The following is an 11,540-nucleotide window of genomic DNA, read 5'->3' as shown; positions in this document are numbered from 1 at the left end:
CGATTCATCATGTAGCATTTATTTAGTTCTCCTTCTAATTTTGCGACCAACACGGTATTTTCAGACGAAAAAAAGTACCCAAAATGCATTGTGTCGCTTTTTCGGTCACAGACGTTCCCTCCGTGACGTCACTTAGGGGATCATCATCAACTCGAAAACAAGACTTCATGAATATTCAGCGCAAGTCATAAAATGTAAAATATAGCTATATGCGGTGGAATCTTTGTAAAATGCGCCCAGTAGAAGTCATTTGAAGTGATTTTACAAATTATGGACACGACTTGTCCGAAGGTGTCGGTTGTCCTTTAACTTGTTCTGTTCAGGACGGGGATGAAGTCGTTGAGGTTGTCTTTGGGAGTATCCACTGCTGACATGGATGCTTTGATCCTCTCCTCTTTCATCTAGAACTGCTTCATGTCATCACAAAGATGGTACAGCAAGTCCTGAAGAATGAATGACTCTGTGTCTTTGTGTTGTCATATTTGTTATTTTTGTTTTCTTTTGTTTTTCCCAAGATGGCGGCGCGTGAACACGCAGCGGCTCCCCTCTCCCAGCAAATTGGCAAATTTCATGTTTATTATGTTTGTTAAAGTCATTATAAGTGCCTTGCATGCTGGGTCCGAGAGGACAGTAATTTCATCTGTGCTGTATGTCATGCATATTAGCATATTTGACAATAAAGCTGACTGACTTTTGATTAGAGGGACAACTCATATTAGAGGTGTTGGAGGCAAAGTCAGAGAAGCCAGACTGAGATGGTTTGGACACATCCAAAGGAGAGAGAGTGACTATATTGGGAGAAGGATGCAGAGCCTTGAACTGCCAAGCAGGAGACCGAGAGGAAGACCAAATAGGAGGTTTATGGATTTTGTCAAAGAGGAGATGAAGGTAGCTGGTGTGAGAGATAAGGATGCACAAAACCGGGTTAGGTTGGAGGACACAGTTTGCTGTGGCGACCCCTGAAGGGAAAAGCCAAAAGGAAAAGAAGAGGAAGAACGCGTCCCTGTTTATTTTTCTGTGGTACATGTGAAATTATAAATACCGTTAAATACTATTGTTGTAAAACACAAAATACATACGAGTGGTTAGCTCTCCAACCATGAAGTTTAACAGGCAGATGCTTGTGATTGCATGATCGTGTTTAATACATTGCAACTTTTGTGGTTCAACACTCAATACCACCGATGTTATGATGTAATCCATGGATGCAGTTAACATCGTAAATCTGTACATAAAATTGAAGAATGATGAGGGGGAGTGAAATGACAGCTATTTCACTGAATTAGAATCAATGGCCCACCAAGACACTAATGTTATAATGCCAAATCAAATCACTTGGCTTCAGTCCTTCAGTGTAGTGGCCTAGATATTCACTTCAATGCTACATTCTGCCAATAATAAATACTTTGGTGACGTAAGACTGTTAAGTCCTCGACAAATAAAAATACAGGTGTCTGAAATTGTAAAGGGTTCTCTTGATCAATTGTATTTAAGTAATGTAAAAGTATTTAAAATTATTCAAAATGTTTCTTTTTTGTTATTGAAAGAATTATCGATAGATAGAATCTGTTTAGCTTCAGCGATGTCTTCCCTAAAGTTATATTTAAATAATAATAATAATAATAATAATAATAATAAAAACAAATAAATAATATACCTGACATGTTTTGTCAGTTGATGCTTTTTGAAAACAAAGTTGTAAAATATGTTACTAATATATCCCGGTTGTGTCAGGAAGGGCATCCGACGTAAAAGCGTGGCCAAAACAAACATGCGAATCAAACCTCTGAGGATAATAATAATAATAATAATAATAATCCATTTCATTTCTAAGCGCCTTTCAAAACTCTCAAGGTCACTTTACAGACACAGAATCAGTCTTTCTGTGGGTGAGCAGCGGCAGCCACACGCGCCAGCGTTCACTCAACCCGGAAGTAACTCAAATAGATTGAAAGGTAGCTAGCTAGATAGCTATTAGCAAGCTAGCTAGCTAATAGATAGCTATTAGCAATCTAGCTAGCTAATAGATAGCCATTAGCAAGCTAGCTAGCTAATAGATAGCTATTAGCAAGCTAGCTAATAGATAGCTATAAGCAAGCTAGCAGGCTAGCTACATAGCCAGCCAGTCAGCTAGACAGCCAATAGATAGCTATTAGACAGCCATTAGATAGCTAGCCAAATAGCTAGCTAGATAGCTGATAGCTAGATAGCTAGTTAGACAGCCAGCCAGCCAGCTTATAGCCAATAAATAAAAATAAGAATACATTTGATTTCTAAGTGCCTTTCAAAACTCTCAAGGTCACTTTACAGTCACAGTTTTTGTGGGTGAGCAGCGACAGCCACACGCGCCAGCGTTCATTCAACCCCGAATAACTCAAACAGATAGAAAGCAAGCAAGCGAGCTAATAGATAGCTATTAGCTACACAAAGAAAGGCAAGACGGAACTTAGGAACTTTTGTCTGCTTCAACAGGGAAACGCGGTGCCCAGGAACAGGCGGCGAAGGCTCAAAGATGGAGGAAACTGATTCGCTGTGGCGACTCCTTGAAGGGAAAAGCCAAAAGGAAAAGAAGCTCTTGCATCATAGGGTCTGCCAATTGAGACAACTAAACAACAGCAGATACAGTCAGAAAGGTGTGCCCCAATGTTATACTAGTGCACAGGTGGTTGCACCAGTGCGAGCAGTACAAAAAGCACCTGGTTGCTGGTTGTAGATACCCGGTTGTCAACTGGATTCAACATTGATTGGCTGAACAAGTGCTCAAATGACACAAAAACAGGCATATAACAACGATGGCAGCAGCTTGTCTGTGCTATGGTATGACGTGCAAAATGAAGTCGAGCAAATGTGATATCGCTGGTTTTTATGGATTGCATCGGACTGGCTTAAAAAGAAAAACTATCCAAAACGGAGACAGCTATTTTGGTTTGGATCCAATTTGATACCGATCAAGTGGATTGGATCATAACATTGGTGGTTTTGAGGGTTGAATATTTAACACTATAGTTGCCGTTGTCAAAACGAATAATATAGTTCTTCAAATAACAGTAAATTTGGAGTGCAGTACTGTTTTGGGAGTCAAATATTTTTGAAATTCTAGCCAAGTAACTGGCGTCCAACTAGGTTGATTCTTCTTTTCCTTTCGGCTTTTCCCTTCAGGGGTCGCCACAGTGAATCAGTGTCCTCCATCTAACCCGGTTTTGTGCATCCTCTTCTCTCACACCAGCTACCTCCATGTCCTCTTTGACAACATCCATAAACCTCCTCTTTGGTCTTTCTTTCGGTCTCCTGCCTGGCAGTTCAAGGCTCAGCATCCTTCTTCCGATATAGTCACTCTCTCTCCTGTGGACATGTGAAAAACCATCTCAGTTTGGCCTCCCTGACAGTTTGATTTATCAGCTCAAATGCTTCTTATTTTAAATCTAGAAATCACACTACATTTACAAATATTTAAATGTTCTCAATACTGTAAGTATTTTTGTTAACATTAAAAATAGAGTTACCAAGGCATAAAAACAATGACCGCGAAACATGTGGAGAGACCCCCCCAAAGAAAAAAAAAACAAACAAACAAAAAACAATTGTGACGAAGGTGGTTCAACAAATTGGATCCCACCATTTTAAAGGAAATATAATTTGATTAATTGGGTCACATTCATCAATGTTTAATGTTTTTTTTATCATAAAAAAGTAAAGGTTGTGGGTCTCACTATGTATTTTTAACCATTGCAAAATTTGTTAAGGCCCAGCCTTGTTAAAATGTTTTGTATGGTCATGTATATGGTTGTGTCAACGAGTATAAATTTTCCTGCGCACGCATGTGAATGAGAGAGAGAGAGAGAGAGAGAGAGAGGGGGGGGGGGGGGAGATGTGCATGTACTGTACATGTGTGAGAGCCCCCACACGGTGGTGTTATAGCGGCTCTGCTGGTGCACCCTCTTCTTTGGTGGGAGGCTCTAAGTGGATGGGTTTGACATTGGCAGGTTTCTTCACACTGGTTAAAACAGAAGATTATAAAGTGAAGTTAGTGATACATTTAATCTGCTCAATTGTATAGAGTGTTTAGGATTATCATGACGCTTATCATGGGACGGAACAACTTTTCCCAATTTCGGGATGGAGGACGAAGGACAATTTCTTTTTTTTAAAGTATGGACAAAGCAAGGATGCAAGTGGGTTATTGTCTGTCCGTTCAATCGTCCCTAACTCGACACCCATTTCATTAATGACTGACAGAAACACACCCAGCCAGTCATGCGTGTGTAATGTACCAATACACTACTTCAAACCGAATGTACAATACCACGATGCGCCGCATGGCTTGTACATGTTTGTATGTGGGCGGGACAAGAGCCATTGTTTTCCCAGGTGCTGGGATGGGACAGCCAAAGTTTGAAGTCAATTCGATGAAATGTGTTGCCCAAGTGAGGGAAAAAAAAAAAAATAAAAATAATAATAATCTTGTTAATGTATCCACTGTGAGTATAATAAAGCATACCTGCCAACTTTTGAAACCAGAAAAGCCTAGTAATATGCCGGGGTCCTGGTCAGGGGGCGTAGCCCCCGAAGATAAGCATTTTTAACATTACAGCTCTTTACAATGAGGCTAAAAACACCATACAAATGTTGATCATTGATCAACTTACAAACACCTTATCTTACAAACTTTTCGTCTTAAGAACGTCAAATTTATGGAAATTAAACCTTATAATAAGCACTATTTTCAAAATACACACGCACCACGGCTGGCGGAGTGATCTTCGGCGGAAGCATACGACCGAACAGCGCTCCAGCCGGCGCTACTTTACACACCCCCTCTCATTGAATGCACACGTCGATCGCCTACTTAGAGCTTTTTGCTGATAATTTTACTGTGATGGGACCGTGTTCAGCCCAAGAAGACAGAAAATAAAATCACCATCGCTGAGAAGAGATAATTGAAAAACACGAACGAGGTGTGCGTTAGTGTGATTTAGTGGCTAAGCACGGCTATGCTAAGTCAACCATTGCTCCCATTCTCCGGAACAGAGAAGCCATCAAAGGTGCGTCTGTTACAAAAGGTGTTTCCGTGCTCTCAAAGCGACGGTCTCGGGCAATCGAAGAAGTTGAAAAAAACTTTATTTTACAGCACAGTTTATTTCTTGAATTACAGTCCTCATGTAATGTGCCTCTCTTTGTGACTTTGTGATACAGTGCAGTGTATTTCTTTCATTACAATACAATAGCAATATTTATTATACATAGAATAAGGTATGTTGTGTGTAGTTTTAAGGCTTATTTAATTAAAAACTATATTTTATGGAAACCCGGGAACAGATTATTCCCATTTTAATGGTTTCCTATGGGAATTTTTTTTTAGATACACACTTTTCGCCTTACACACTCTGTCTGGGAACCAATTAAGTTCGTAAGTTGAGGTCTCACTGTACCTCTATTTCAACTTGTCAATCATGAGCATATCATGTTTGCTACTATTTTAGGAAAACAATTCAGAAATATTGTGCAGTCAACCAAACATTTAATAATCAATCTTGTTTGAAAAGTACAATGAATTGTCAGACATTGTTTGTAACTTCAAATATGTATCGAACCTATATTCCTATGGATTTACAAAAATAGCTATAACAAACTCCTAACCTGTCAATTTACATTTCACCTGTATTGTACGTTTTATTATCATTTCAAATAATGTACGGCGTACAACAACGATTATACAAGATTTTTCTTTTATTGTGAAACGATACAAAGCCTATTTTGGCTGAAATCCAGTTCGTCTCAACTGCTGGTAGCCAACGACAATGCTGCCGTCAATCGACACCATTGTCACAGCAAACCAGCAAAAGTAATCCTCATTGTATTTGTTTATATTTTTTTATCGCTGCCTACGGTGGGATTGATAAAAGCATGAGATGCGCATGCGCAGTAAGATGTCTGCATTTTCACTTGTGAGGGTTTTTTTTTATCATTTCAAATAATCTACAGGCGTACTACAACTTTTATACTGGAATTGTAATAATTTATACGGGCAGCTCTTAGCCAAGGTTGACAGGTATTACAAATTCGCATAATTTTCACATTTTCTTGACCGAAGTATAACTTCTGGGAATGCTTGGGAGGATTCCTCACGAAACGACTGTAGTTTTCTTTTAGATTTCACCCTTTTTGTTGCTTTTTGATTACATGACGAAAACAATGCTAACTCTTAACACTTAATTCCAGGAATAACCCTTAGCACGCGCATGCGCAATTCATCAAAAGGAAGCTAAGGGCTGGCACTGAGCTGTTCACCTGTTCTAAATTTAGCGATCTCATGTTTTGAATGTTTTTATTGGAAACTGTAATTTTCATTAACAAATCGCAAGCCGCAGTGGGATAATGAAAACCGTACTCAATTGAGCAAAACTGGAGTAGTTGGCAGGTATGATAAAGGTTAGTCTAATCTACCGTATTTTCTGGTGTACAGTGAACCCTCGTTTATCGTGGGAGATACATTTCAAAAATAACCCGCGATATGTGAAAACTCTGAATGTAGTCAGCTTTTATTTATGTTTTACATAATGCAAAACTGTACATACTGCAGAATGAAACAAAAAAATAAAACCTCTTTTTTAATAGTTTAAAGAACGGTGTTGTAAAACAATATTTTGTTGCTGCGGCTATTCGTCCTGACTCCGCTGCGCTGTAGCGTCCTTTTCTACTGAAGGAATCTTTCTCCGAGAGAAGAACATTGTTATCGGTAGTTGTTGGCACTCTTTCTTTTTTTTAGCAAGAGTTTTATAAACCGACATGGCCCGATTTCTAGAAGCTGAATGCTCCATGAGCTGTTCAAAGCCAGTGTGTTTGATTTTATTCTGCTTTGCCATTAAAAAAAAAAAGTTTTTTTTCCCTGAAAAAAAATTTGGGATGCACTAAAGCCGCGATAAGTGAACCACGAAGTAGCGAGGGATCACTGTATAGGCGCACTCCCAATGAATGGTGGATTTTCAAACCTTTTCCATATCTAAGGCGCATCGGATTATAAGGCGCACCTTCAATGAATGAAAAGTTTTCCAAATATAGTATATACAGTAAAGTATAAAAGGTTTCTAAATATAAGGCACACCACATTATAAGGTGCTACAGTAGAGGCTGGGGTTACACACTACTTCTACAAAGGGAAACAGAGTCAGTGGCAGCTGAAATTAGTTGCGAGACCTGTTGAGGCTCAATATTACTTCATATAAGGCGCACCGGTGTGTAAGGCACAGGGTCATCTTTTAAAGATAATGAAGGCTTTTGGGTGAGCCTTATACACCCACCCAGCACAGAACACTCATTTTGGCTACTCAGAAGCAAGCCCTGAGCAGCAAAGACTTACAGGCCCACATATACCATCCCAGACAAGACCCAAGGTGTTGGTTGTGCAAAGAGGCACCTGAGACAATCCAATAACAGTAACTGTGATGTTTAACGTCAACTGGGGAAAAGGAATCCTAACAGTGTAATGTGTGTCAAGACTGGGTGTTAACTTACGAGTATGGGGAGATTGGCACGGCCACCACGAGGACATGATTCCTCTTTCTAAAGAGTCTCCACAGGCCTCTGTGATTTCCACGAACATCCAGGTCCCAAACATGGAGGCACTTTGGAGAGAAATGAAGGAGAAACAAGTAGGTTTTCAAGACAGGTTACGAGATCCATCCACACTGGTATTTACATGGTTTAATGTGCTCATCACATTGACAGTGCCCTCCATAATTATTGTCACACGTGTTTAAGATATTTTAAAAGCCGTAAACAAATTTAAATCATGTTTTACAATATGTTTTATGTGGGACTATTAAACATTTTCTGATTCTGATAAGCATTTTCTCACCCTGAAAATTGTAGAAATGCGTCACCAGACAAATGTTAAAGCCCTCTCAGTCCCCAACCCGCATTCCCATTGAAATTATGATATTCTACTCTAACTGCTATAGTATTGTATGCTACCACTGAGCACAGCTGTCATTGGGTGGGACCATCCCATAACCGTGCTTACATTATAAAATATCTTTCCATACTTTGTTGTCGAGACGAATTCCTTGTGTGTTCTACATACTTGGCCAATAAGATCAAGAGGAGGGTGCAGAGGAGAGGACCCAGCTGAATGAATTATTATTATTATTATTATTAATTATTAATAATAATAATAATAATAATAATAATAATAATAAAAATAATAGTAATAATAATAATAAGAATAATACCCCTCCGTGAGTCGTCACCTTACCGTGGTGGAGGGGTTTGTGTGTCCTGATGATCCTAGGAGCTAAGTTGTCTAGGGCTTTATGCCACTGTCAGGGTCACCCATGGCAAACAGGTCCTGGGTGAGGGGCCAGTCAAAGTCAAACTCAAAAGATGAAGTAAAACATGAATGGATCTAGTTTTCCCTTGCCTGGACGCGGGTCACTGGGGCCCCTCTCTGGAGTCAGGCCTGGGGATAGGGCTCCTTGGCAAGCGACTGGTGGCCGGGTCTACACCTATGGGGCCTGGCCAGGCCCAGCCTGAAGAGGAAACATGGGGTCCCCCTTCTCAAAGGCTCACCACCCACGGGAGGGGCCAGAGGGGTCGGGTGCATTGTGAGCTGGGCGGAAGCCAAAGGCGGGGACACTGGCGGTCCGATCCTCGGCTGCAGAAGCTAGCTCTTGGGACGTGTAACGTCACCTCTCTTGCAGGGAAGGAGCCCGAGATGGTGTCCGAGGTCGACAAGTTCCGACTAGATATAGTTGGACTTGCCTCCACACACAGTCTGGGTTCTGGTACAGCCCTCTCGAGATGGGTTGGACTCTCTTCCACTTGGGGGTTGCTCACAGTGAGAGGCGTAGAGCAGGTGTCAGCATACTAATTTCCCCCCGGCTCACCGCCTGTACGTTGGGATTAACCCCGGTAGACGAGAGGGTTGCTTCCCTTTGCCTTCGGGTGGGAGGGATGGGTTCTGACTGTTGTTTGTGCATATACACCAAACAGCAGTTCAGTGTGCCCATCTTTTTGAAGACCTTAGCAGGTGTGCTGGAGAGCACTCCCGCTGGGGACTCCTTTGTTCTGCTGGGTGACTTCAATGCTCATGTGGGCAATGACAGTGAGACCTGGAGGGGCGTGATTGGGAGGAACGCCCCCCCCTCCCCCGATCAAAACTTTTGTTGTTTTGTTATTGGAGTTCTGCGCTCAGCATGGATTGTCGATAACGAACACTTTATTCAAAAATAAGGATGTCCATATGTGCACGTGGCACCAGGACACCCTTGGCCGCAGTCCGATGATTGACTTTGTAGTTGTGTCAGCGGATTTGCGGTCGCATGTTTTGCACACTCGAGTGAGGAGAGGGGTGGAGCTATCAACTGATTACCACCTGGTGGTGACTAGGCTCCGTTGGTGGGGGAAGATGCCAGCCCGACCCGGCAGACCCAAAAATGTTGTGACGTCTTTTTGGGAAAATCTGGCGGAATCCCCTGTCAGAAGGAGTTTCAACTCCCACCTCCAGCCGAACCTTTCACATGTCCTGGAGGAGGTGGGTCCGAGTGGACCATGTTCTGTCCCGCACTTGCTGAGGCGGGCAATCGGAGTTGTGGCCGTAAGGTGGTTGGTGCCTGTCGTGGTGGAAACCCCTGTACTCGCTAGTGGACACCAGTCCTATCGGGCCTATATAGGCATTGGGAAACTCGGGCATGGGAAGAGTTCGGTGAGGCCATGGAAGCCGACTTCCGAACGGCTTTGAGGAAATTCTGGTCCACCATCCGGTGTCTCAGGAGGGGAAAGCAGTGCACCACTAACACTGTGTAGAGTGAGCATGGGGCGCTGCTTACCTCGACTCAGGACGTTGTGAGCCGGTGGGCAGAGTACTTCGAAGACCTCCTCAACTCCACCAGCATGCCTTCCTTGGATGAAGCAGTCTGGGGACTCTGAGATGGGCTCTCTGATCTCTGTGGTTGAAGTCACTGATGTGCTGAAAAAGCTTCTCGGTGGCAAGGCCCCAGGGGTGGATTAGATCCGCCTGGAGTTCCTAAAGGCTCTGGATGTTTTGGGGGTGTCTTGGCTGACACGCCTCTACAACATTGCGTGGTGGTCGGGGAGAGTGCCTCTGGATTGGCAGACCAGGGTGGTGGTCCCCCTTTTTAAAAAGGGGACCGGAGGGTGTGTTCCAACGACAGAGGGATCACACTCCTCAGCTTCCCTGGTAAGGTCTATTCAGGGGTTCGAGTGGGGAGGGTCCGTCGGGAAGTCGAGCCTCAGATTGATAAACCAATAAACCAATAAACTGAGCAAACTGGGCATCAGCACCTCCCTGTGCAACTGGCTGCTGGACTTCCTGACGGGGAGACCACAGGCAGTCAGAGTTGGCGACAACACTTCCAGCACCATCACGCTGAACACAGGGGCCCCCCAGGGGTGTGTGCTGAGCCCCCTCCTCTTCACTCTGCTCACGCACGACTGCTCACCATCATCACCCAGCTCCAACCTCTTCATAAAGTTTGCGGATGACACGACTGTGGTGGGCCTCATCAACAACGATGAGGAGACAGCCTACAGGGACGAGGTCAGCCGCCTGGCCACGTGGTGCAAGGTCAACAATCTCCGTCTGAATGTGGAGAAGACGAAGGAGATTGTTGTGGACTTCAGGAGAGTGCGCCCCCAGCATGCTCCACTAACCATCGACGGTGCTGCAGTGGAGAGAGTGAGCAGCACCAAGTTCCTGGGAGTGCACATATCCGAAGACCTGTCCTGGAGCCACAACACGACATCAATGGCCAAGAGATCCCACCAGCGCCTGTACTTCCTCCGCAAACTCAAAAGAGTTGGAGCCCCGACCCCCATCATGACCTCCTTCTACCGCGGTACCATAGAGAGCATCCTGACCAGCTGTATCACCGTGTGGTACGGCGCCTGCACCGTGTCCTGCCGTAAGACTCTGCAGCGCATCGTGAGGACAGCTGAGAAGATCATCGGTGTCTCTCTTCCCCCCCTTCAGGACATCTACAACACCCGCCTCACCCGCAGAGCCATCCGGATCGCTGGCGATCCCACCCACCCCTCCCACAGCCTCTTCAGCCTGCTGCAATCGGGTCGGAGACTGCGGAGTCTCCGAGCCAAGACCAGCAGACTCAAGGACAGTTTCTGCCACCAGGCAGTCCGGAGACTCAACTCCCTCCCAGCCCTGCCCAGCCTGCCCCTTCCCACTGCCACACTCACCGAACTCTGAGTACACGCTACATGCTGTACGATCATCCTGAACTCTATTTTTTGTTATTTCTCATTAGACAAGACCTCACTTCAACCCTTTCTAGTTGTTTGTTTTTGCAATCACGACATTATGTCACTTTATGTACGTCACTTCCTCACTTTACATATGTCACTACCTCACTTTACATACGTCACTACCTCACTTTCCATACGACACTACCTCACTTTACATACAGAAATTACATGTATTGTCTGTTGTCAATTGTATGTCTTTTTTAGCCACGTTATAAGTGCCTTGCATGTCTTGCACGCTGGGTCCGAAAGGACATTAATTTCATCTG

The 11,540-nt window shown here is 43.7% G+C and overlaps 1 protein-coding gene across 2 annotated transcripts in view; it reads right to left on the bottom strand.

Annotated features, from left to right (window-relative positions):
• The window catches only part of pomgnt1 (protein O-linked mannose N-acetylglucosaminyltransferase 1 (beta 1,2-)), a 45,921-nt gene that overhangs the window by 2,192 nt on the left and 32,189 nt on the right, over positions 1 to 11,540 (bottom strand). The window contains exons 21-23 of one of the 2 annotated variants that reach the window (XM_089000757.1): positions 7,513 to 7,622; positions 3,886 to 3,994; positions 1 to 3,342 (exon numbers count right to left, since the gene is read on the bottom strand). The exon at positions 1 to 3,342 is cut by the window's left edge and continues 2,192 nt beyond it. In XM_089000757.1, coding sequence (XP_088856883.1) covers positions 3,913 to 3,994; positions 7,513 to 7,622 — 192 coding nt within the window. In that variant the 3' untranslated portion in view covers positions 1 to 3,342; positions 3,886 to 3,912. The remainder of the gene's footprint in view (positions 3,343 to 3,885; positions 3,995 to 7,512; positions 7,623 to 11,540) is intronic. The other variant, XM_089000758.1, reaches the window with a different exon arrangement.

This window comes from Hippocampus bargibanti, linkage group LG07 (genome assembly GCF_051943395.1).
Source record: "Hippocampus bargibanti isolate YZ-2025 linkage group LG07, ASM5194339v1, whole genome shotgun sequence".
Lineage (NCBI taxonomy): Eukaryota > Metazoa > Chordata > Actinopteri > Syngnathiformes > Syngnathidae > Hippocampus > Hippocampus bargibanti.
This window is presented reverse-complemented; position numbering and strand designations above follow the sequence as displayed.